This window comes from Podarcis bocagei (genome assembly GCF_964188305.1).
Source record: "Podarcis bocagei genome assembly, chromosome: 10".
NCBI classification, from domain to species: domain Eukaryota; kingdom Metazoa; phylum Chordata; class Lepidosauria; order Squamata; family Lacertidae; genus Podarcis; species Podarcis bocagei.
Window position 1 is genome coordinate 26,510,104 of NC_138135.1, and position 26,418 is coordinate 26,536,521.

At 40.2% G+C, this 26,418-nt stretch overlaps 1 protein-coding gene across 11 annotated transcripts in view; it reads left to right on the plus strand.

Moving 5' to 3' along the window:
- Positions 1-26,418, plus strand: part of MYBPC1 (myosin binding protein C1) — a 96,648-nt gene that overhangs the window by 17,684 nt on the left and 52,546 nt on the right. For 5 of the 11 annotated variants that reach the window (XM_081212227.1, XM_081212232.1, XM_081212224.1 and 2 more), the window contains exons 2-11: positions 2,636-2,668; positions 5,149-5,190; positions 11,722-11,757; positions 12,136-12,159; positions 13,074-13,109; positions 14,423-14,527; positions 16,986-17,134; positions 19,039-19,156; positions 23,088-23,136; positions 26,342-26,398. In XM_081212227.1, the coding sequence (XP_081068353.1) occupies positions 2,636-2,668; positions 5,149-5,190; positions 11,722-11,757; positions 12,136-12,159; positions 13,074-13,109; positions 14,423-14,527; positions 16,986-17,134; positions 19,039-19,156; positions 23,088-23,136; positions 26,342-26,398 (649 nt within the window). Of the gene's footprint in view, positions 1-2,635; positions 2,669-5,148; positions 5,191-9,101; positions 9,139-11,721; positions 11,758-12,135; positions 12,160-13,073; positions 13,110-14,422; positions 14,528-16,985; positions 17,135-19,038; positions 19,157-23,087; positions 23,137-26,341; positions 26,399-26,418 lie in introns of those variants that run through there. The other 6 variants (XM_081212228.1, XM_081212229.1, XM_081212231.1 and 3 more) reach the window with 6 other exon arrangements.

Here is a 26,418-nt window from a genome sequence, read left to right on the forward strand (position 1 = left end):
AAATAACCTTCAAAGCCTCATTATCACCTTGCCAGAGCAAGGAGGGTCCATCAGTTAACCCGGCATTTCAGAAAATTATGTCATCACTCCTGCTCTGGGGGGGGGGGGAAAGTATTCGACCTGTTCTCCCTCCACCCCATCCTGAAAAAGGCTATCAGAGTGCTGGAGAAGGTGGTGAAAAGGGCAGCCTAAATTATCCAGGGATAGAGCTCCTTTCTTACAATAAAATGACAGTATATGACAGGATTATAAAGTTATGCATAGTGTGGCAAAAAAAGTGGATAGGATAAACTACTCCAGTGAAACTGGCAGTAGACTGAAGACACACACATTCTTTACTTTTCCGCACAGCATATACTTAATTTATGGAATTCACTGCCCCAAAATGTTATGGCCCTGCGAAGCTGACTTGAAAAGGGGATTGGACAAACTTGCTGATCAGTGACTACGTTTGCATGATAACTAAAGAGACCATCCATGTTCATGGCAATATACCTCTGAATAACTGTTGTGGAGAAAGCAGAGGCAACGGCAGAGGAGGTCTGCTGCCTTCATGCCATGCATCTAGTTGGCCAAAGTTGGAAACAAAGTTTTCTTCAAAGTAGACCCATTGATATTAAGCAATATGACTAAGTTAGGGTCATTAATTTCAGTGGGTCTCCTTTGAGTAAAACTTGGTTAAATATCACCCAGGGTGTTGCCTACATAGGCCTTTTGTTTAATCCCACAGGATTTTACTGTGTTCTTAAATTATTTCACACATTGTACTGAATTCCCCTCCAACCAATAGTGTTTCTTCTTCATAAAACACACACACAGAGAGAGAGGGAGAGGGAGAGTCAAGATGTACCAAGAATGTATTTTACACTTAAGCCTGCCGCCAGAGGAGAAGGCTTACCAGGATTCTTACTGGAACAGAGAACCAACATCACTAGCATGCTTGAGAATATATTTAGTCTGTAGAGCCTCACTGTGAGTGGCCAAAACTGAAATGTTATTTCTATTATTTGCTCAAGGGGTTCACTGGTTTTATAATATCTTTGGTCACATGGAAGAAGCTGGTGTGGATTGATTTTCAGTGTGTAAAGTTTAAGGGTACCTTTACGTGCAGCTCTGCTCAAACCACTCAACATTGCAAGCTAATTGGATAAATATGGAACACCACTTCAAATAGGCTTTTTGCCTGGGGGAACATGAGTTTGTCTGAACAGGGCACACAGAAGCTTCAGCAGCCCTATAAACCTGCTTGATCTAAAGCTGTAGAGCAAATAGTAGCTCTTTTAAAAAAAGTGTTTATTGAATTTTCAAGACAACAACATAAAGACAAGACAAACAGTAAAGAAATGAAGAACACCAACTATGTGAAGTGTATTATTGCAGTTGGAATAAAATAAGCAGAAAGTTCAGTACACTTTTGCAGCAATTGTAATAAAATAGATTCTGCAAAGGGGCATTTTGGAAGTAAGAGTCATGTATCAGTCAGGGAGGCTCACCACACGGAGACATGTGCAAGCTGGCCAATGTGTATGGTGGTCCTGGACTGCCCAGATGACAAGACCCCCCCCCCTCAGCCTCATTGATGTGTTCCAAAGGAAAGCAGAGCAATACATTTGACACTAGCTTGGCTGCAGGCATTGCTGGAAGGTGGCATACATGACCTTGTCTAAGGGATTCCACTCCAGATTTCTGTAGGACTTACTCCTTAGCCTTTTCTTCTCCCGGAGGTGTCGTGCAAGGCAGTGGGTATGGATTTTTCCTCCTGAAGCCTTTCTCACATGAGAATAGGTGCAAGGCAATGAAGGCTTAGGATCAGAGTTTTCCTTCTCCTAGATAAGCTAGCACCTCAGGTTGACGATCCCCCTCTGCTCCTCATTTCCCTCTAGAACATGTGCAGAAACTCCCTTCTTGACCATTGGACCCCCTATTAGTCTTGTCCGCTCAATGTGCTGGAGCCAGTTTTCACTGTCCCTAACTCACTGAGAGACTGAGACCCATCAACTTGCCCTCACCAAGTTTAGCTGATCAGTCAAAGCTGTTTCCCAGGGTGTGGCTTCTGTCACATGCTGACAGCTTCTAGGAGACACAAGTGAGAATTGAGTGCAGGGTGGGGACCAAAGGTGGACAAACAACCCCAGAAGGAGCACATGTCCCCCACCAGAGGTATTATCCCTCCCCTAACATCCCATACACCCAAAGTAGAACCATTGAAATAATTGGACATGATTATTTGAGTTAATTAATTTCCTTTCCAACTTAACAAATGTTCTTATGTATGTTGATGAAATATTATTTGCAAAAATGTTATTTGTAAAATAATGATAATGCAAGGAAATAGCAAATCAATTTGGTATTTGTTACAGGAAAATAAAAGCAATGTGAACCAACTATTTGGTGAGATAGTTCGCTGCTTTCATCTGTACAACAATGAAACAATTTGAATAAAACCTAATAAATTAGTGGGTTATACACAAGACCACAATAAACATCTACAAATCCATAATGGGAAGGCTTTCATGTATAGCATGAAATTCAGAATTTGTCTAGCTCTTCAAGCTGGATTCAGTACTGTACTAGAACATATGTATCTATTCGTATACATTTATGTTTCTAAAAGTGCTTCTTCTATCCTTTTTAGATGAAACAGAAGCAGAGACTGCACCACCTCCAGGTTAGTCATTAGAATTTGTGGTTTTGGTTGATATAGATATGTGTTGTATAGGTGTCATACAATACACAGAGAGGTGACTGTTTATTGGATTAATAACTTCACTTCTACAAGATTAACAGTGCAGTCCTTTGCGTGTCTTCTCACAAGTAAGTCCCACTGAGATCAAGGGGCTTATTCCCAGGTAACTGAGAGCTCAAACTCGTTTTAGGGTGCCATTTACAATGATAATTTACTGTGAGGATGCTAGGAATCCTATATATGTCTACTCAGCGGCAAGTCCCATTGAGTTCATTGGGGCTTATTCCCAGGTAATTGGGTATAGGATTGCAGGCTTAATTCCCTTGGCTCCCCTGCTCCCCCCACCCCCCAAGCCCTGGAAATTGTGGGTATTCTGAGGATGCTAGTTCTTTTCTAGGATATTTTTTTTTTTACAGAAATTGCACATAGATGTATTTAGGGAAATTTGGGAGCAAGGAATTGATCCAGTGAATGGAAATAAGAAAAAGGGAAATATTTTGCCTCTTTGCTTTATTATATATGGAGGGGAGGGAAAGGGAGAAGGAGAGGAAGAAGGCCTCATGTTAAAAAAAGAAGGCCTAAAGAAAGTGCATTATTTCATATTTTAACCCATGTGGTAGCTGATGAATATGGAATCTAGTACAAACAACCAGCAAACATAGATTTGGGGTAAATACTTATTAATAATTGAAAATTCACCAGATTTCAAATATTTGAGCATTTCTGCTCCAACCCTACATTTTTGTGTGTGTGTGTGTGTATATATATATATATATATATATATATATATATATATATATATATATATATATAAATAAAAACCTTGTGCAACTAATCCTAACTGCTGTTGGCTTATCCCTGCAATGCATGCATAACATTTCAAAGCACATTTCACATAGTAAACCATGTGATCTGTTGCATTAGAAATCCTTACAGATCTTTTGAATTAAATAACAAACTGCAAAAGAATGGAGTTGGAAGTCCTTCTCATTTTCTCCCTGGAAAGAAACATCTGTAACACTAATAGTTACAAATGTGGCAGATTACATAAGTGGTCACTGCTTTCCAGTGGTTTTGATTTAATAAAGAACTTTGACCCTGGAACCTGCTCGACCAATAGTTCTGGAGCAAGCACAGTTGATGCTTATCAGTTGATGTTTGGGAGGATATCCTTTGACCCAGTAGCCCTGGTAGATTCAGCAGAAGCCCTGAAGCTTGCACTGCTCTTCCAAAGATGCTAACTATGTCCCATTTGGTATTTGGGAAGGTGTAGAGAGAGTCTGTTGATCCTCCTGCCCTTGACATATCTTTCTGGATATTTTGAGCTTCCTGTGTACACGCATATGCACACACATGCAAAGATGTGAGCACACAAATGGTGTTAAGCCCAGATTGCGGCTGCCACATCTAGAAGCTTGCTGCATTAAAAGTATAAAGTATGTGACCAAATATGCAGAGGGGGAAGGGGGTAGAAAGAAAATTTGCTACTGCTCTTCTAAAACTTGATTATTATAATTCTGGATTCATTCCCGTGTACATACACTAAATAGGGGAAATGTTGGTGCAGGATAGTTCGGAGTTTCTTTCAGGTTGCAATCCTATGCATGTTTTCTGAATGAGCCCCACTGAACAAATATATATAAGATTGCACTGCTACTCCAGGTTCATAGATCATAGATTTGTAGAGTTGGAAACGACTATGAGGGGGTCATCTGGTCCAACCCCATGGAATACAGGAATCTTTTGTCCAACGTGGAGCTCGAACCCACAACCCTGAGAGTCTTATGCTCTACTGAGCTATCCAGATTGTTTGCATATATGTAAAATGAGTGGGACCTGCAAAATAATAATAATGTTATGCTCTTGAGGGCTTCTGTTCAGGGTTTCAGCCAGCCATGCCCTTTTTCAAGATACTGCATTCCACCCCCCTTCCCCATTCCAGCATCAATTAGCATTCTGTGGTCACTGAGCATGCTGAGTTCTCATTGGGCCATCATGGGGTCCCACCCACTCCTGGCAGAAATTTTGTTTGTTTATTGCTGTAAACCTTGCCCACCCACACCTCTAAAGCCGAGTATTATCTACTTTGAATGGCAGCAGCTCTACTGGCTGTCAGACAGAGGTTGCCTATCCATTGCCTGTTCAGTTTCCTTTTCCATGACCTGAATCTGAGACTTTCTGTATCCAAAGCATGTGCCCTCCCACTGAGATATGGTCCCTTTCCTAACTCATTGTTTCAACCAACAGGCATTGACATGCTAATAGGATCCAGTTAATTTCCATTTATATTAATGGTCTAACACTTTCAGCCTCTGGCAATTAATTCTCCGGGGCGTAGTGGCTGCTGTGCTTGTACAACATCTAAACATGTTGTGCCAGCATTGCAGGCGGGTACGCCAGCACAAATGTTGATGATCTGGGTGTTTTCTCTCAAAAAGATGTTGCTTCTACTTCCTACACAGAACAAAATAAACCTGAGGAAGATGGAAATGCACCTAACCAAGGTGAGTGCAGTTGTTCTCCAAAAGCTAGAAGGAGGCAACATATCAGTAGATGCTACAACAGTATAGGTCATATGTATGTGTTCTCTTCTTTCTTCCAGTTCACCATACAGTTTTGAATTTTATTTCATTTCATTGGTATGATTTCATATGGCTTCCTGGATTCCCCCACCGCCAATGCTTTTCCCCCTTCATTTCCCCATTTACTTGCTTCAGCTGGTATGCCCATTCAACCCATCCTTGGAGAGGGCAGGCCTAACCACAGCCATTTATGATTTAGTGCAGGGGATAGGATGTATTAACAATGTGCAGGTGTAGTTGGACTCCAACTCCCATCAGTCTCAGCCAGCATGGCCAATGGGCAGGGATAACAGAAACTAGAGTCTGGTGCCATTTGGAGGACACCATGTTGGCCTAACCTCTGCTTTAGTAACTTTGACATAGGAATATTGCCTGCCCCTGAAAAGTGTCCAGTAACTTTTATTGATGTGCAATGCTGCTGCCAGGCTGTAGAGAAGAGCAGCAAGAGCATGTCACTCCAGCTCTTGCTACCTCTTTGTTTCCTGGTCCAGTTTATTACTTCCTTTATTGCAAAAAGTGCAAGTAGATAAATAGGTACTACTCTGGCGGGAATGTAAACGGCGTTTCTGTGCGCTCCTCTGGTTTCGTCAGAAGCGGCTTGGTCATGCTGGCCACATGACCCAGAAAAACTGTCTGCGGACAGACGCCGGCTCCCTCGGCCTGTGAAGCGAGATGAGTGCCGCAACCCCAGAGTCATCTGTGACTGGACTTAACTGTCACGCGTCATTTACCCTTTATTACATTTATAGTCTGCTTTTCCTCCAAAGAGTTCAAGGCAGCATGCATGTTTCTGCCACTCCCTTAATTAATCTTCATAACAATCCCTTTGAGGTAGGTTAGGCTGAGAAGAGAGAGAAAGGCTGGTCCAAGATCACCCAGTTAGTATGAGGTAGGCTAGGCTGACAGGCAGTGACAGGCCCAAGGCCACAAAGTGAGCTTCATGGCAGAGTGGGGATTTGAACCCCGGTCTCCCAGGTCCTAGTCTGACACTCTAACTACTATACAACACTGGCTCCAGTCTGCCTTTAATTGTAACGGCTCCCAAGATAGAGGTATTACACAAAAATGACATAGAAACCATCAAAAGCAACCATAAATGACAAACACGCATAAGCATAATATTAACTACTCTTAACCACTATAACACTTTTACCTATCAGTTTAAGGTACTAGCTCTTGTCATAAGAGCTTTAAAGGGCTTCAGTATCTGAAAGAAAGCCTTTGTCTACCATTCAAAATATGAGATGCTGCTCTGAATTGCCCTGCCAACCACTTTGGCCAGAATCAAAAGTCCTGTATGACTAATTCTGCATGTCAGGTGGAATCCTTAAGACTTTCTGTCCTATAGTCCTCCATAATGCCCTGCAAGCAAACCACGCCCCCCCCAGCCTTCCACAACTCTTAGGGGAGCCTTGTCCAACCTGGTGAGCACATGCTGACTAGGATTGATGGGAGTTGCAGTCCAAAACATTGGGATGTTACCAAGTTGGGCAAGGCTGCCTTGGGGTATGCCCAGGGTAACTATTTATTTCCAAGTAATGATGGGGATGCAATCTTCAGTGCAATCCATACTACATAGTTCTAAATTTTGTGTTTTGAAGCAAGGTATTAATTTGCATTTATGGAATGCTAGATCTCTGTCATCTATCCAATATCTATTTTATTTACAGAATAATTGAATGTACAGCAGCCTCACCAAACTCACTTTGTTATCCTCCAGTGACTCTGTTCTACATTTCTGTTTGTCCAGCACTGTCATGTGTGTCTACGTAACTACCAACGTACTCTCATATATTACATTCCACAATGTGCTTTCATTCATCTTCATTTTTGTGCTGAAGACATAGCTACCAGAACTGCGCTCATTTCCTGAAATAACAACATAAAATTAATGTGCTCATTTCTTTCTTTAGGTTCCATCCAGGCATCCACCCATCTAATAAATTACCTGCATGTTTCATTTTCATTTGTCTAGGTTCTGTGATCTACTCAAACATCTGATTGTTTCCCCTGTGGTTTTGATTGAAGTTTCCATCAAAACTCTGTATAAAATCTCAGCTGTCTTTTATAGACATACGTAGATGTCTATATTTAAAGCTTATGAGCAACCGTAGCAGATCTGGCAAGTGGACATAGATACAATTTCATTAGTACTACTGGAGCCTCCCCATCAGCAACTTGCAAATATGAAACAGCACACCCTCCTGCTACATTGATGACATACTGCAGGGATGGGGACCCTTTGGTTCCCTAGATGTTGCTAAACTGCAACTCTCATCTACCCCAGCAACCATGACCAATGGTCAGAGATGATGGGAGCTAGAGGTACCCCGTGCCTGACATACTGTTAAAAAACCATTAGATGTATAGTAAAGAGGAAGGTAGACCATTCCATAGACTTCTGGGGAAGTGTTGTTATCTCATTGATTCTGCTGAATTTATTTGTTTGTTTGTTAAATTGCTCATTAGCCCTCTCCTGCTGCTCACCTCCCATCATGCTGCCTCTGACACTGGAGATACTAATATTTTTATCCAATATTGTTTAATTCCCCCTTTCAAGTCATCATTTTGGTGGCCATCACTACGTCTTCTGCTAGCAAAGTGCTGCCATTTTTAACTGTGCAAAGAAGTAGTTTATTTTGTCATTCCCAAATCTCCTACCATTCAGCTTCAGTGGATGACCCTGGGTTTTTCTCCTTACCTACGTTCTTCCTACTATGCATAATTTTGTATATTATGTTTCCTCATGCTCATTTTTTTCCATACTATTTTTTTTTATAGTGAAGCCTTTCCTCCCACCCCTTGATCATTTTGGTTGCCATGTTGTTATGATAATTCAGATGTGATTATATTGGCATCCACAGCGAATGCCTTCATTTAAGGGGGTAAGGGAATAAGAGCATATTTTTTGCAAGCGAGGTTGCTGTTGAAAAGGGCCAATAGTGAATCTGAGCCATTCTACCAGGTCACCTCCATGAAAACGACGATCAAGTGGACTGTAGGCCCCTCCAGCCATCTTAGACCATCATTGCAATGCCACCTCCCTAATTTTTCAGAAGTGTCCTTGGCAAACTCCATCATTACTCAACATACACATCTCAGGATGAATAAGAAATGACATATAGACCACATTGCAGTACTGCTGGCCATATATTGTAACCACTTAAAATCTAAGTATGATGCTTTGCATCTGCTCAGTGTTAGCAAATTCCCATCATGAAGCAAACATCAGTCAAGGTAGATCTCTTAGGTAGATCTGGACTGGTGAAGGATAAGATGGGCTTTTCTAGATGATGGGTCAACTTCAGCTGTGATAATACTGCATGTGTAGAACCACACTTGTACTTTTAGATAGAGGCTCCCTTTATAGGTGGACTGACAGACAATGACGGAGCTTCATGCTCCAGCACCGGGGTGCGGAGAGCAGGCGGGGGTAGGCCTGTTGCGCCTCCTGGGGGCATGGTGCACCGCCCCCAGGGGCGTGGCACGCCCCCTGCGGGGGCATGGCACCCAGCGTGGGCAGGGTGGCAGTCACAATGGCACCCTGGGGGGTCACACTGCCGGGGGCGGTGTGCTCCCCCCCCCACTCCTCTTCCTCCACCAGTGCTGACAGAGTGGAAATAGATTGAAGAAAGTTGACCTAACTTTAACCATCTTTGCCAATCAAGGGAAACTGTTGCTTTAGTGAATCCCCTGATCTACCCAACTGGTATACGTCTTTTTGTGGTAAAGAAATCTGTTTGCACCAGAATGCCTTCCTCTTGTTTAGCTCTTTTTACAAGTTCCATTATTAAATATATTTATATTCCATTAAAATTTTACTTGCAGAAGAAAAGGAGAGTGAAATAATGATCGTAATTCTACCATCAGGTCTGATATTCTTTGGGTATTTGTTATCTTTTGAACAGATGATGTTGCTAACATAGATTAGATCATCACTTTCTCATTTTTAAACTGATCGGTCTTGAATCATTCTTCCATTTTGATTAAACAACCACTTCATCCAGTTCTAGCAACTAAAGAATTAGGAAAGATGGATTGCTACAGGTTTTTCCTCCATCCCATCTGTCAAAGCAGTTCTGCTGTCGTATGTTACCTTGATATCCATAGAAGGTTCACAACACATTTTAATGTCCTGGGGGTATACAGACTCGTTGGTATTAACTTTTTTCTGCTTAGAAAATATAAATGGCACTGACTAGTGAATCTGCAGTTGTCACCTTACAGCTGCTTTTTGTTCTTCCAGTTTCTCACATCATTCAACAATATAATAACAAATTAGACCACTCTTTTGTGTGATGATCATCTTCCACTTGGATAACAAGCATGACATCACATATATTGTGCTGACTGAACTGAGCAGATTACATATTTTCTTCATGTTTACATTGACCACAACAAGAACACTATTGTGAAGAAGACAGATGAGTGTGAATTTATGTTACTTTGATTAACTGCCGGACTTTGAGCCAGTTGTTGCATTCTGATCAGTTAGCACAATATTCATTTTGTTCACTCATTTATCATAAGGCTATCATTTATCATGATCATAACTCTGAAGATTAGCATCTTCATGCCATCTTGCAGCTCATGGAATTTGCAGGTGTTCCAAACCTAAATGTACCCAACAGCAATAATTGTTATTGTTGTTGTTTGATCACAGGAAAAAGATGCATAATAATAATTCCTTCTGTGTATCTTTAGTGTGAGTCAGTGCTTTGACTTCCTATGAAAGGGTCAACATGCTAATAGCTGGCCTCAAAAGCAATGTCTCAGTACTGTTGAAAACATTTTTTTAAAATGCAGTTCACTCATCTTAGTGGTTCATGGGCAGTGTATGTTTAACTCTTTCCCTGTTCCATTTTCTCAGCTGCTGTTTGCCCTATTGTGGTGGGAAATATGGTGGTGTTTTCCCATGTGGGCCAAAAGTCACTGAGGAGGAAGTTTTGATTGTGAACAGAGCATGGAAGGAAGGTTAATATAACTTTCTCCACTCCTGCTGCTAGCAAATTGACAGCTGCCTGTATAGCTACATTTCATTATAAAATAAAAGTCAGGAAACTAATAACAGATTTACAGTGTAATGTGTAGTTTAGCCTAAGAAAATCACAATAATTTTGAAGCCAAAATCAAGTCTGATTCCTGCCTTTTAAAAACTTGTGTTGATGGGCTGCTTGAAAATGTACTTGCTCCATATATAGAACTGCCCTCATTTCAAAAGCATTTACTCATTTGAGTAACATAATCTTCAAATTTTTGATTAGAAGCATACTCTGATTCAGGGACACCATGCATACTTCCATGTTTGCAGGATCGGGACTAATCACATAAGTAAGAGCTTGACTACTTATGTGATTGAGCTTGACTACTTATGTGATTGAAAATGTGACATCCTGACTCCAAGTAAATAAACTTGGAAGTCAAGTCACTGATTATTATGGAGCCAGAATTCACCTTTTCTGGATGATTTCACTTGAAAATGCTTTTCTTACATGGGTAAGTAGATATAATGTTCTGAAATTTTGAATTATTTTGTTCTTCATACTGTGTGCCTTTTCTTAAAATGGCTTGATTCTTCTCATCAGGAACTTCTTTAAATCATTTAAGTGTAACTTATGGATAGCAAATTTCCATAATTATATTAAGATCACTTTAAAAACAAAATGACAGAGTGTCAGACATCCTAAAATGCGATGGAAGTGGTTTTCATGCAATGTATTTGAAAGTCTACTTCAACCATGTGGGAAATGTCTTCGTCACTCATATTTGTTCTGTGGCCTTCCATGGAGGTAAAACATAAGTTATTCCAGTAATATTTATTTACAGTATAAATAGTGTACAATATAAATATTGCCAGTGACCTTTCAGCCTTTTCCCTTTCATTTGCCCATCTTAAACTTAAACTAAGTCCTTATATAATTGTAATAGTGGAGTATTGGAGGGGGGTGTATTTTGTCGTGGAATTAGGAAGACCTAACGTGCAGATTTATTGGTTGTAGCTCAAGATATTAAATCTAGACCACTGCTAATTATCACATCAAAGTATATATGTGCTCTTCTTCTCTCTAAATTATGGGAAATATGTCAATTCTAAACAGAATTCTTATTGCTTTATTATTTGCAATAACAAATAGGTGGACTCTTAGGCGCTGTTGACTTAGGATGGGAAAGAGCTAAATATGTGCTTAACTCTTCCACTGAAAGGAATGGGACCTAAGAGTCTTGATTTTGACAGGACCTAGTAAGATCCTTGTTGATCATGTAAGTGATATGGTTTTTATCTAGGCAGCTTGTCAAAATTTGAAAGAAGAAAAGGTAATGGTTGAATCTCATTAATTTGGAGCCATCTTCTGCCAAGTGATGGAGTCTTTTTTCCCTAATTATAGTGTTATTTTTGTATATATATATATATATTTATATAAAAAACCCTTTATGTACACATTTTACTTGCAGACGGGAACGTCAGTGAAATGACATCCTCTTCAGAAGGTCAGATCTATGGTTGACCTTGATTTTCATTGTGGCTTTTTTGTACTCCATTCCCCCCCCCTCAATATTTCTAACATACACAACCACTCTGAAAACTCTCATTCATACCCATGTTTTAATAATAGATCACACATTACATCCCATTTTTTTGTACTTGCGTGAAGCATTGAAGTTGACCATTCTAGCTGCTCGATCCCATAAAGCTTTATCCATCAGTTTGCAGTTTTCATTACCATTGTTTCCAGCTATCATGGTTTCCCTTCCTTCTCTTGCAGGTTCCTCATCATCATTCATATGTACTAAAAAAAAAAAGGATAACTTTCATTCTTCCTTTTCCTTGCTTGCTTTGTTTTACTTGTTATGTATTTCTTTTTACAGATGAAGATGACACTTCAACTGCAGGTTAGGCGGTCTATTCCATTTTACAGTGTTTATCTGCTATGATGAGGAGAACTAACGAGAACTGGTTCTTCTGTTGTCAGCCAGACATGAGCCCATCTAACCAGGGGGTTGAAGGCCTGTTACTATTTATGCAATAGAATCCCTGCATTGTCCCCATCTCCAATGTCCTAGAGTCACCCAATAAGCGTGCAAAGGGAGTTTCTTAGCCACTATATGCTCCAAAGCTAAGCATTTAGGAACACTGAAAGCACAAGGTGCTTTTGTTTCGGGTGAATGGTGTGCAAGTTCTGTTGCATACAATGGAACTTCAAGGGAAACACAACTTGTCACTCTGAAAGAAGATAGTGGATTTATATCCAGTCTTTCTATCTTGCTGGAACTCACAGTCCCCAAGTTGTCCCCTAGGGCTGCATCCAGCTGGAGTAGACCAACTGAAATGAGCAAACCTAACTTAGGCATGTCCATTAATTTCAGTAGGTCTACTCTCTGCTTATGACTAACATTGGGCAGTGCCCCTAGGAAGAGCTCTGCTGGATCAGGCCATTGTTCCATCTTGCCAGCTAGATGCTGCTGAGTATATGGCCTCAGAATATGAAGTTTCCATCTACACATAATGGCTATTAGCCACAGATAGACCTATGTGCCATGATAATGCCCTTTTATTTATCTTATCCAGGCATCAACCTCACCCTGATGTGCTCAGCTGCAGCAATGTTGCTGGATCTTATGTCTTCTTACTAGCCCCTAGGAAGTTTGCCACTTTCCTTCCACTGATTAAACAACCCCATTAGTTCTACAACCCTCCCCTCCCCACCTTTCAGCATATGACAATAGCTCCCAATCCTACACAGCCAGTATAGTAACCAAGGTATAGCTTTTGATTTGACATCATCCGGTTTACTCTTACCTTTCAGGTGGGACTAATCGGTCAGGAGAGAGAAAGGACTCAGGTGAGATTTTCTAAAACAGAAAGGAAAGGAGGAAGAACAAAGACCCCCAAACATTCCAATTTTCTCCTAATGCAGTAACTATTAATGAACTATTTATTGTAGCTTACTTTTCGACAGATGCGGTTGCCGACTTTTGTACCCTTCATGCTAACCTTTGGTTTTTGTTTTATATTTGTTTCAGATCTAGAAAAAAGATCCTGCTCCAAAGCTTCATGAGGTTCCAGTGCGCAAGCAGAACTCCATGTGAGCAAGGACTTCTCCATGCACTTCACTGGAGTGAAAAGAGATGCGCCTGCTCACATGGAGCTCTGGAGCACAAAAGTCAGCCTGGTGTCTTCCTGGCGCCCACCAGATGTTTTGGACTACAACTCCAATTATCCCTGGGCATTTGCCATGTTGTCTGGGGCTGATGGGAATTGTAATCCAAAACAAAACCACTGAGGGCAGCAGGTTACATGAGGCTAACATAGATCATTTCAGAAAATAAATCTGGAAGACCTAGGCACAGACATCTCCTTCTTCTTTTTCTTCTTTTTTAACAGATTGCAACTAATTTGTACAGTGGGGATGTAAAAAAACCAACACAACAACCCAAGACTCATGTTAAACATTTGACCCTTGGGCACATATGTCTTACGTACCTTGTTTGACAAAGCATGCTGTTCCTTAGAAACTAGAACAATGTTGATATTTTCATGGAATTTACTTTGCATGGAAGTTATTTTTATGTGAAATTGTGTTATTTCCACACACAACCAGAATCAAACTGGGAATGATGGAATTATAGAATCATAGGGTTGAAGAAGACCCCAGTGCTGCAATGTTTAAGGCATGCCTCTGTACAGATACTGTTTCTCCACAGATGAGCTTACATAGTCTTTATTGGTTATTGCAGGATTAAGATCTTAATTACCAACACTTGCAAGAAAAACTATTCAGCTGTTCCCCAATTAACACTGACATTAAGCTTTTACAGTCTGTTTTAATATATCATCTATACAGTATATATCTATTAATATACAACTATTTCTGTATTTATTTGCTGTGAAAGCAATGACACAGACCAGCACAATATTATAATTTTCCATCACCACAGACAGGGCAATTCCATTCAGAAAGTTGTGTTCAATAAGATTTTTCTATCCTTTTGCTTCCAATAACATCATGTCAGGCTGAAAAAATGTGACGGAGAACGTAAGTACCCTTTGAAGTAGTTGTAGTTTAAAGGAAGCTCATGTTAGAGCTAAAATAAAGAAATTAGATTGCAAGGTTTATTGCAATAAGTTAATTTCTCGCCTCTTTCTCCATATTAGTATGGTCTATGGGAGATGGCCCTCAGGAAGAAGCAGATAAGCAAGACAATTCACAGAAATCCCTTTTATTTGTTGAAAAACCAAAGGGTGGAACAATTAGTGTCGGTAAGTGCTGTAACAATTTTTTAAAATATATATGTATATATTAATTTGTCTATTACACATACATGGGATTCTGAATAGGGCTATACCTACTTAGCTTCAGCAAATGCTGTAGTTTCTGGTATTCTCAAGTGATCAATTAGTCCTCCATTGCCCCTCTTCCCAAAAATATTTAAGACTGAAATCTTATGTATATTTGCCTGGAATAAGCCTCACTAAACAAAGTGGTGCTTACTTCTGAGTAAACATGCACAGGATTCAGCTATACACTTATACCTTATGAAGCTCAAAAGACTTTAACATACTGAGATTACACTTTCAAATTTCATATGGAAATAAATTTTAATGGCTGATTAATCCAGGAGCACATATGAAGCAGCAGAGCCCTTTCTAGAAGTTAAAATTCAATCATCTAGCTCAGGGGTCAGCAACCTTTTTCAGCCGTGGGCTGGTCCACTGTCCCTCAGACAGTGGGCTGGACTATATTTTGGGTGGAGAAATGAATGAATTCCTATACCCCCCAAAATAAAAGGACACATTCTACTCATGTAAAAACACGCTGATACCCGGACCATCTGCGGGCTGGATTGAGAAGGCGATTGGGCCGCCTCCAGCCCCTGGCCCTTAGGTTGCCTACCCCTGATCTAGCTATTTAGTGGAAAACAGGAACAATCCGGGGGGGGGGGGCTGGATTCAGGCTCTCCTCCTTTTTCTGGACAGCCAATTGCTGGAATGTTAGTTTTTATTTTTTTATTTTTAAAAATATTTATTGCAAATTTTAAACAACAAACAAACCACCATACACATAAAACACCATCACCAAACAACAAACAGAAAAAATCAACACAAAATTAAAAAATAAACAAAGAATGAAAAAAGAATACAAACAGTATACAGTTATTCAGAATACAGTTATAACAGAATACAGTTATTCAGAAATCATATTTTCATAATCTTTGGACTTCCTCACATCGCCCTTCCCTGCGTTCTCAAACATATGATTAGACAGCAATTTATTACCTTATTCCAATTCTTATTTTGTAAATCTCAATTATTATGTCCCAGATTTTAGATAATTTTATAATAGCTTAAACTGCTCAACTTGAACATAATATCGCTTCGAATTTCCTCACTTTCTTGAACATCACTTATTCTCATATATCTTACAACTAAATTACTGACGCCATGTTGTTTTCAAACGTGCATTCTCTTAGCATTCATACAGCTTATAATGTTTTTGTAAATAGTCTTTAAATTTCTTCCAGTCCTCCTCCACCGTCTCTTCTCCCAAGTCTCGAATTCTGCCAGTCATTTCAGCCAGCTCCATGTAGTCTATCAGTTGCGTCTGCCATTCTTCCAGAGTGGGCATGGAATGTTAGTTTTTAAATAGGGGAAACTATGTGCACAGCCTCACATATGTGCACAGCCTTCTGTGGGTTCAGCAGGAAAACCATACACACAGCATCTTTTAAAAGACAACTGAAGGCAGCCCTGTTTAGGGAAACCTTTAATGTCTGATGCTGTGTTGTTTTAATATTTGGTTGGAAGCCACCCAGAGTGGCTGGGGAAACCCAACCAGATGGGCGGGATATAAATAAAATTATGATTATGATTATCTAGTTGCAACATATGGGTTACATGCCTGTTTCTAGAGACCCTGCTGAGACCAAGAGAAAAAATGCTTGCTCAACAAATTATGGGTTTATGTAGTTTTGGAATGTATGGGATTTTGGTCACTGATAGCTCAAATATAACAGATGCTCTTACAACTAAGGGGTTCTTTGATGGCACCTGATATATGTATATTTTTTGAAACTGTATATAGTTTGTGTTAAGTTGTGGGTGAACATATCAGACGACACAGCGATTCTTCAAACAGCTCTTCTTTATTCTGAGGCCAGAACTGAACTGAGCTGAAGGGCTGAGTCAGCCTGCTTATATAGAGCTCCAGTACCTTGTTACTGTAACAACTTTCTAAAACTATCCAATCACTGAATGTCACGTTCGATCCTTCATTTGCATACAAACTATCCAATCACTGAACGTCACTTTTGATCCTTCATTTGCATAACTATCTACAGTATCCCCCTGCTGGCCCAGGGTGAGAACTTCAGTACATAACAGTTTGCATATGGGGGAGAAGTTAAATTTTGTTTGCATTTAAAGGCAAACCTACCCAATCACACTTCCTAAACAGTACACAAATTACCATCCTCCAAAATTAATCTTTCTCCAAATTTTATAATGCAGTTTTTCACCCATGTGACATGTACAAAACCACACGTATTTTTACAAAAAAATGTGTGTACTAGGCAAAATGTCTATACTAGGAGAAATTTACACTAAAATTCTAATAAATCTTCATGAGGATTTAAAAAGTTCCACAAACATATTGCCAGGTGTCTATCATATGAGTAGTAATGTTTCTAATGTGACCAATGTTTTCTTTTGTTTTCCCAAGGACAAAATATTACATTTATAGCAAAAGTTGAAGCCCAGGATCTTCTCCGAAAGCCAACTATTAAGTGGTTCAAAGGGAAATGGATGGACCTGGCAAGCAAAGTAGGGAAGCACCTTCAGCTCAAGGAGACATTTGAGCGCCAAACCAAGGTATGGAGGGATGGCAGGACTCAATTTTACCTGTTTCTAAAATCCAGACTTGGTAGTAAGGACATAAGCTCCAGGGGTGAAGCTCTGACTGAACTGGACATTTCATGAGAGAGGTAACATTAAAACAGGCTATTTCCAGAAGTAGCTCAGTGTGTGCTTATCAAGAAGGACAAGGTCGTGGAGAGGTTGGCACAGTGCAAACACACCAGCAGAACCAGTCTGGTGCTCCTGCCAGTGCATTTGCACCAGAAGTAAATCTGGCATTTGAGCAGAATCTCATGTACCCATTTATCAGGGTTTGACCCAGACATGACAGTTCAAGGACTCTCACTGGTGCAATGGGACTTGTGCCCTCTTCTCCCCTTGTGTGCTCCCCATTCCTTTCCCTGCTGTAGGGAGTCAGGCGAACCCCCTAGAACAGCAGTAGAGGAGAGATCATTCCACCTGGCAAGCAGAAATGTTTGTGATGATGGAGCAATTGTGTTAGCCCACAATTGGATTCCACCTAGGGTTTGTATTTTCTCCTACTATGAAATTTGGTGGTTGAACAGTTTGGTGTCTAGCAGGCACTTCACATGGTGGGGGCTGAGAGACTTCAGACTTCCATTTTTCAAGGAGTGGGCTGGGCTCCCCCAAAATCCTGTGGCCCTGCTCCAATTCTTCCTCCCCGCCAATGTCGTGCAGGGATTGTTTGATACTGAATAAAAATTAAAGGTAAAAAGAGTTCAGCCTCTGACATCATTAACAGTGCAGTCTCAAATCCTATTGAAAAAAGGCTTAATTCTGAATAGTCATGTGCAGAATTGCCTTGTAAATGTACAGTGGTGCCTCGCAAGATGAAAATAATCCGTTCTGTGATTCTCTTCGTCTAGCGGGTTTTTCGTCTTGCAAAGCAAGCCCATTGACGGATTAGCGGATTAGCGCTATTAGTGCTATTAGCGGCTTTTAGCGGCTTTTAGCGGCTTATCGGATCAGCTGATAAGCGGCTTAGCGGCTTAGAAAAAGGGGGGAGGAAAAAAACCCACAGGAACTCGCAAGACATTTTCGTCTTGCGAAGCAAGTCTATAGGAGATTCGTTTTGCGAAGCACCTCCAAAACGGAAAACTCTTTCGTCTAGCGAGTTTTCCGTCTTGCGAGGCATTCGTCTTGCGGGGCACCACTGTACAAAGAAGCAGGAACACCCCAGTTCAAGCTCCTGATTCCCTTTCAGCTTGGCTAAGTGTCCTTCCCTAAATAGAAATATTTGAGGAATTTGACCTCCTTGGATTCTTGTATGAAATTATCGAAACCATAAGAATATAAGATGAGCTTGCTGAATCTGACCAACGGCCTGCCTAGTCCAGCATCCTGTTCTTTGAGTGGTCAACTAGATGCCTGTGGGGAAACCCAAAAGCAAGACCCCAGCACAGAAGCATCCTGCCCTCCTGTGGTTTGCAGCAACAATCCATCCTTCTTGGACTAATGTGTAGATTCAAACTTAGGTTACCACTGTTATTCCATTTCTGCAAATACTGAAGCACAGTTCTCAACAGCTTAAGCATATCAATATCTGCATTTGAATATATATATTGAAAGAAAATACACATTTAAATAGGTTTTTGAAATTTGCATTCCAATAGGATTTTTTTAAATTAGAATTTTTGTTGTGGGCTTATTGCTGTGACAAAAATTACAACAGACGACTCAACAGCTTTAAAAACCACAGAGCAGAATGTGGGAGCAGAATAGAATTATAGCTAAAAGTTGTGCAAAAGTAAAGACAGTAGTAACACCCACTCATCTTTAATCCTAGTAAATTAATGTAGGATATAATATTTGTAGATACATGTGTATGAATGTGTTTTCAGCTGCTGAGAATTTCCCTGAATTTAATTTAACAATTGCACTGTATGTTTGGATTTCAGATGTACACATTTGAGATGCAAATCATTAAAGCTAAGGAAAACTATGCAGGAAATTATAGGTGTGAAGTAACGTATAAGGATAAGGTTGATAGTTGCTCTTTTGATCTGGAAGTCCATGGTAAGGATCCGTTTTATGTTTTCTTTCTTTAACACAAAATATCTAACAGAATTTGAGGTCATCTTTATCTGAACTCCTCATGCCTATATCTAAGCATGCTTCAGAGGCCCACTGAAAGGTGTCTATAGGTTTCAGGCTCCTTTTTCTTATTTTTATCTCAACGTCAGCTCATTTAGAGTTGTGTTAATTATTTTGATGCAAACATGAGCAGTTAGTGATATAATCTTGGGACTGTCTTGGAAGAAAGACTTGTGGAGACTGAAATGTGTCAGTGAGAAGAGAGTTCTGCTGATGTGCTCTGGGCTCTATCCATTATGGGCTTCTCTTGGACTTCGCGTAATTGAGATGAGCCTGGGTTTATGTCTACCTAGAAATGAGAGCATCTGGAGGACATTGATGCATGCTAGGACAAAAATTGAGGTGAAGATATATTCTGCTGTTTCTGTCCACTAGGGAGTCCTGGGATGTGTAGCTTTGAGAAGGAAGGGGTTCAAAGGACCACTGATAGAGAATTCTCACCATAAGAATATGAACCCTGCTGAATTTGATCAAAGCCCACTGGGTTCTATCCCACACTGCAGCAAGGGACTTCAATGAGTGCAACAGAACTTCATGTTTCTCTCCTGTCTCCTCCATGCACCCTCAAAACTGGGGAACCTGCCAGAGCAGATTTGGGGGGAGTGGAATAGAGGAAGTCTCATTGTACCAGCAGGACCCAATTGGTGCATCATTGGATACCATCCACTGTTTCCCACAATGACCTACCAGATGCCTCTAGGAAGTCCACAAGGCAGTAGCCACCCCCACCCCAGAGGTTGCTGCTGTATACAGTACTGCCTATGAATATAGAGGTTTCATATAGCCATTATGGCTAATACCGCCCCCACCCCCGGAAATACTTATCCTCTGTGAATTTATGTAATCTCTGCTTTAAAGCAACTTGGCACTTTCACAGAGCTCCAGCAGGCTACAAATGACTCAGAAGATGCTTTGAGTCAGTGAAATCACATTAAGTTCTTGAAGCAATTATTTCAGAAGCTTGCTGAAGCTTGCAGTTTATATTTGGAATAAAATTTATATGGCAGTGATGACAGCTCAGGACTCTACAAATTTGTCCATGACGTAGGTCAAAGAAAGGACTCCACCTCACCTCGGGCTTAGCAAGGAATTTGCCTGCTACAAACCCATCATGAGGCTCAGAGAGAGAGAGAAAGAGAGAGAGAATATTAAGTTCCTGGAATATCACTGTCCCACACTCAGTTGGAAAGCAACTTTATAAATCTTTGCAGAGAAGAGAATGAAATGCAACGCTGGCAGATCTTATGGTACCACAGTGTGCATATGGGGTGTGTGTATTTGGTTACAGGCAGGAAGGGCTTTCATCATGAGGTATAATGATCCTTTTTTTGCAGGATGAGTATATAGAGCCACAAAAGTCCTAAACACTCTTCAACTCTGTCCTGTTCACTTTGACAGAGGAGGAGTTGACGAAACTGTGCACAGTTGCACAGTGTATTCATGTGAACAGGCCAAGAACATGGACAGCTCTTTCTAATGGGTTTGAAACAAGTGGAGAGCAAAGCTGGATAGACTTCACTTATTATCTATTCTAAACTGTTCCTACAACTAACGGCTCAATCTGTTCTTTCAAAGACCCACAATAACTGTCGGCCACTGCCACTCAAAGTTAGATTAACTATAGATTGTGGTCTATTTAATCCCCATGTGTATATTCGATGTATAGATATGTGGATATGAGCACAGGACTCATAAAATCTCACCTGACCACATAAGCAGCAGTGCCTACACAGACATGGCCATGTGAGTGGGGCACTGGTCAATATTAAGTTATGCCCTCCTGCATGTAAGATCTATACACACAGTTGAAGTATCTGCTGTAGATGAACATTTGTTTACAAATGGAAAGAGCTTGCATAGTGAAGTATAATGACCCTCCTTTTGCAGGATGGACATTTAGTATCATAGAACCACCAAAGTAAAGGGAGGTCTAAAATTATTGAAATTTTTTGGCAGAGGTTTAGAGAGACTCAGACAATGATGGGGTGATAGCTATTCCCCCTGGTTTCATAGAACTGTAGAGTTGGAAGGGACCATGAGGGTCATCTAGTCCAACTTCCTGCAACGCAAGAATATTTTGCCCAACAACCCTGAGATTAAGGGGCTCATGCTCTACCCACTGAGGTGTTTATCAATTACTCAGTTTGGGGGTGCTGCTGTAAAACGCAGTTTGCACTGCAGAATAACTGCAAAACCTTGGCACCAGTTTGCAGGGGATTCCAAATTTCAGGGTTCATAGTTAATGAATTTATTCCAGAATGACTTGGCCCCAGATAGGTCAGCTGTCGGAACCTGAGAAACAGCAGCATCAGCATCACAGTGGATTCCATATCTCCATCTGGTGGGATTTTAAAGCTGTGGTGATGACTTTCACCCTCTGAGAAGCTTTTGAAGGACTAGGCTTCTAAGTCTGGAAAATAAGCAGCCATTGTAATTGTAAGCGCAAGGCTTAATATATGTCAAGCATCTTTACATTTGCAGATGTGTGCAGTCTCATTGATCCCATGGGATTGGCATTAACATTTCCTTTATTTGTGTACTAAGACAAAAACAAAGCCTATCCAAGTGCAAAGGACCTTCTCTGTCCCTCAAAATATTACTGTTGGGTCCTAAAGCCTGGTCACCTGGTCCTGTGGCTTCAGCTGCCAGACACATCTAGGCAAGCTTTCCAAATATCCCAGCCTTGCAGCAATCTGGCAGCTAACCCAATAGATGTTCATCCTAGGAAAACAAGCCTACCAAATTACCAAGGTCAGAGTGCTCATTAATCAGACAGGGAGGCAGGACACAATTAATGGAATGTCCAGCAGCTGACCGCCAATTAACCAGACAAGCCTCAAAGTCTGTGTGCATTCAGTAGCTTGTAGGCAAGGAGCCAGCCTGTCTGCGTGCATAAACTTTCTATAGAAGTGAATTGTTTTATCTGATTACATGTCTAATTTACACTGGGTGAAATTCAACTCCATGTTATTGACCATATTCAGATCTCTTACTGAGTTGAATCAGAAGTTGTATTTTCATTGGGGATGAAGGAAATTTTAAGTGATGCCCAGAGCTTAACGCTTAGAAGTTATTTACTTGGTTTTTCTGATCATGCCATGCTATTGTTTCTTCCTTGTTCCACTGCTATTTTTAGCTTTAATAAAAAGAAGCTCCTTCCAGGTGAAATAAAATTACGGTACATCCAGTGTTCATTTGGGATTTCCTCTTCTTGTGTATTCCTTTGCTCTAAAGCATCAAGTTCTGGTTAATTGTTTTAACAAGTAGAAGGCAAGTTGTCGACTTACTTCTATAAAAAGTGGCATGAGAGCCTTCTTCACCTTTGCTGATCGCAGTGAGACTCACTACAATGGCTTCATTGTGGTTCACACCTGTTGCTCAGGTAGTAGATAGAGGCACCATCAAAAGAAGGTCTCAGGGTTGGACTGGTTTAAAGAATCCAATTGTAGTACATTATCACCACCCTAAAATCCACACATGTATGCGTTAAAGAAGGCTAACGAGATCAGAACTAGAAATGCTATATTAAATACCAGAGTAAAGGATCTTTATTAGAAAGTTTTAAGAAATAGGTAGAAAATGAAATATATACATGAAATCATACCTCCCTACATTAAAACAGAACATCTAAAAGACTTGTTGAGATTGTATTTTATAAACCAAACATTTAACACTGTGGTGATAATATCTGTGGGTACATATTAGGATTGCTCCTCTTCCAGTACAGTATAAAAGTTCTTTAAATTAATCCACAAAATGGAACATAGTTTTGTTCTTGCCTTAGTTGTATCCATTCAATATCCTTCGTAAATTACAGAAACCACTTTTCTCATTTTCTTTTTTTTATATATAGAAACTTCAGCTGCACCATCAATCGATATCCGGTCTGCATTCAAAAGAAGGTAACTTCAAGTAGTTATCTTGGAAAGTTATTCAATTATAGGTGGTGAAAGCAGCACATGCCCTGAAATACCTCTGGAAATCACGCTGGTTGGAAAAACACAGCCAGAATGAGCCGAAATAGCAAGCCTTTAGAAATGGCACACTAAATTGAAAGCAGAGTATATGTCATAAAGGAGAATGTCTGTGCTTTTGAGATACTCTCTCCTGCCCACTGCCGAGAAGTTAAAAATGCTACTCCATTTTCTGTAACCTATAATTGGTTTACACATTATTGTTGTTATGTGGAGGTTGTTCTTACTTGCTCCATGTTTCCACAAGGGAAACTGTTCATATATGATAACAAAGCAGAAGTTTTCACCATTCCATTCCACTACAGATGTGCACAAAAAAGCATGCATCTTATCACTTGCAGCCCACAGATGTCTCACCATGAGATAACAGCTTCCACAATGTAAAACACTCACCATGTAGTAGTCATAATATGTATGTTACCATGAGCGGTGAAATTCTGTGAATGTTGACAATGCCAGAAAAAAATGGATGAATATCTGAAAACTCAGATAAGACCAGTGAATGTTTATAATCAATGAAATGCTGTTGTTTATTATTTATACTGTGCCTTATGGATTGACATAGGCTAAATGGACAGGACCCTCCTCTAAAGTACCTTACATTAGAAACAACAGAGGGAAGGAAGGAGACAGAATGGTTGAAAGGGAAGAATGTGGAAAATCTTTAGTTTTCTTTATTGTTTATGTCCTACTTTTCTAATAAAAATAATAACCAAGGTGGGTTGCCATTTCAAAAAGAAATCAAAGCCATAAAGTAAAACAAAATCACAATATGAAATTGCACTACGAACAAGAATCAACAGTAATTAAAACAGAGACAGTGGCCTGGTCCCCCATGTAACACTAAACTAGGGCTTGCTATACCTGTTCCCACGTTCCACCTCCTAGCCAGGAGGAAATGGGAAGGTTTCACTTCCATTTTGAACTAGCAATATTTATACCTAAACCCAGACAAACGGTGGTTAGTGTTAACTATAATTTAGGGAGACAAACCAACTTCAACCCAGGATTTATAATGCCGACTCCTTATATTAAACCATAAGCAATTAATCCTGTCCACAGTTTGGACAAAGCAAACTGATTTGCTGTAATTTGAATACGAAAGTGAAAGCTTCTGATTTTGCAGCACGAGAGGAGAGGGGGAGTGCACAAGCCTAGATCAGCTAGGCTTGTTCCTGTAGTACTGCTCTGTGGTTTGGTGTTTATGTCCAAACACAGCCAGCCGATCCTCTGGTGCGTTTGCCTTGGGGCAAACTCACTGTGGCCCTCCCCACCCCAGTATGCTGCAGTGACTCAGCCAGATAGAAGTCAGGTGCAAAGCAATCATAAAACATCAGTAGAGATATCATAAAATAGTAGGTCATTCCTTATTATATTATTTTATTTATATTTTAAAGTCTTTTCCATTTGCTGAAAGATAAGAAGACCAGGAGCCTGGCAAATTACAGACAAGATCTAAGCATATGTCACTCTAAATGTATTGATGCCCTAGTTATTTTAAAAGTTTCTGGTTAAATATTATTTCTCCTATATGTTAATGCTTTCCACTGTACTAATAAATCAATATTACGGCATCAGACCCTAGGTAATTGCAGAAAGCTAGTTGAGCACCTGAACTTCTTGGGGGTCAGTATCGACCACTATCCACCCTGTTCAGCTAACATCCATCCTCCCCCTCAAATTGGGTTCTGTTCCAGGATATCCTAAATCCTGATTTCAGAATAAATGAGACAAATCAAGTAATTTAACTCATTTGCTCTCCTTCCAAGATTAATTTTAGAGAATTTGGTGCTTGTTTTGTTTTAGAAAAGGAATGGGAATGGAGGGAAGGAACAGAATAGAGATGGGGGTTAGACAGGCAATAGTATTCAGGGGAAAGACAAGTATAGCTATGGGACAGGAAAAGAGTATTGTGCAGGCCACTGTTGCCCCATTCCCTGACTGAAAACCCTTCCTAGCTCTTGTTTTCTTTCTTCATTAGTCAGTGGCCCTGTTCCTACATAATGCTAAGCCATGGTTTGTTCAATGAGTGATGCATCCTCTCACCGATGAGCAAGCCAGTCATAGCTTGTTTCACCAAAGCTTGGTTTGTTTTCCAGCTGCTCTAGATTTGTGCCTTTGTAGTTTTGAAGAGCATCTGGGATGGAGTGGTCAAACAAACTATGGTTAAGCAGGCTGTCATATTCAGACACAATGTCAAACTAAGGTTAAAACAAGCAATTGTTTATAAGCCAACAACAAACCATGTCTTCACATTGTGGTTTGTTGTCATCTCAACTAGGGTGCTGAGCTGGGTTCGAACAAACTACACCTTGGCTGAACAAAGCATGATGTAGAACCATGTGCAAGCCAGGCTACTACCTACATTTTCCCACTTATTATGCTACCAGACAAAAATGAGGCTAGGAATCTTCTACTTAACCTGCTCTCCTCTCCCCAAAGATTAGATTATCAGGATGCCAATGCCCAGGGAACTCTTAAGTCTCTGCAAAGTATATTAACTCCTGTCTATAAGTATTGCAATTATATTGTTATTGCTCAACATTCTAGAAAGAAATCCACATTTTTAAACCCACCCCATCTCATCTTTAACATCATACAACACACTGTGTGCACTCAATGGATAGGTTCTCCAAATTTCCCCCTTGCTGACAAGTTTAAATGAAACTTTACTACTGGATATTTTTACATGGTTGTGCATTGTTCTATGCAGCATAAACAACAATGCACATCTTTGTTTCACATATGCAACTGAGTTCAGCACAAGCCCTTTGTTTTGTTTCAGTAGGCACTTGGTAGAAGTAAAAAAACAAAGCTCTTTGTGCAGACTCTGTTTGAAACACATTTGTGTTACAGGAACACAAATTTAGGCAAATTTGCAGATTTACAAGAATTTGCCTGAACAAGTGTCACAAGTGCAATGCAAACCTTTGTGTTCATTTTTCACAAGTGCTTGTTAATGGGAGTTGTAAATCCTGTGAAAAAGAATACAAGTTTGTGTTGATGTAATCTTCTTACTTGCGTGTCTCTATATTGATTGCGTTCGTAGGGCATCTAGTGTATGCAATGTGTGTTGTCCAACTCTCTGGGTATTAAACAAAGGTTTGATTTTGATTTTTTTTATTAATAACAGCGGTGAAGGACAAGAGGATGCAGGAGAACTTGACTTTAGTGGTCTCCTGAAACGTAGGTGAGAACCAAGCAATGAAG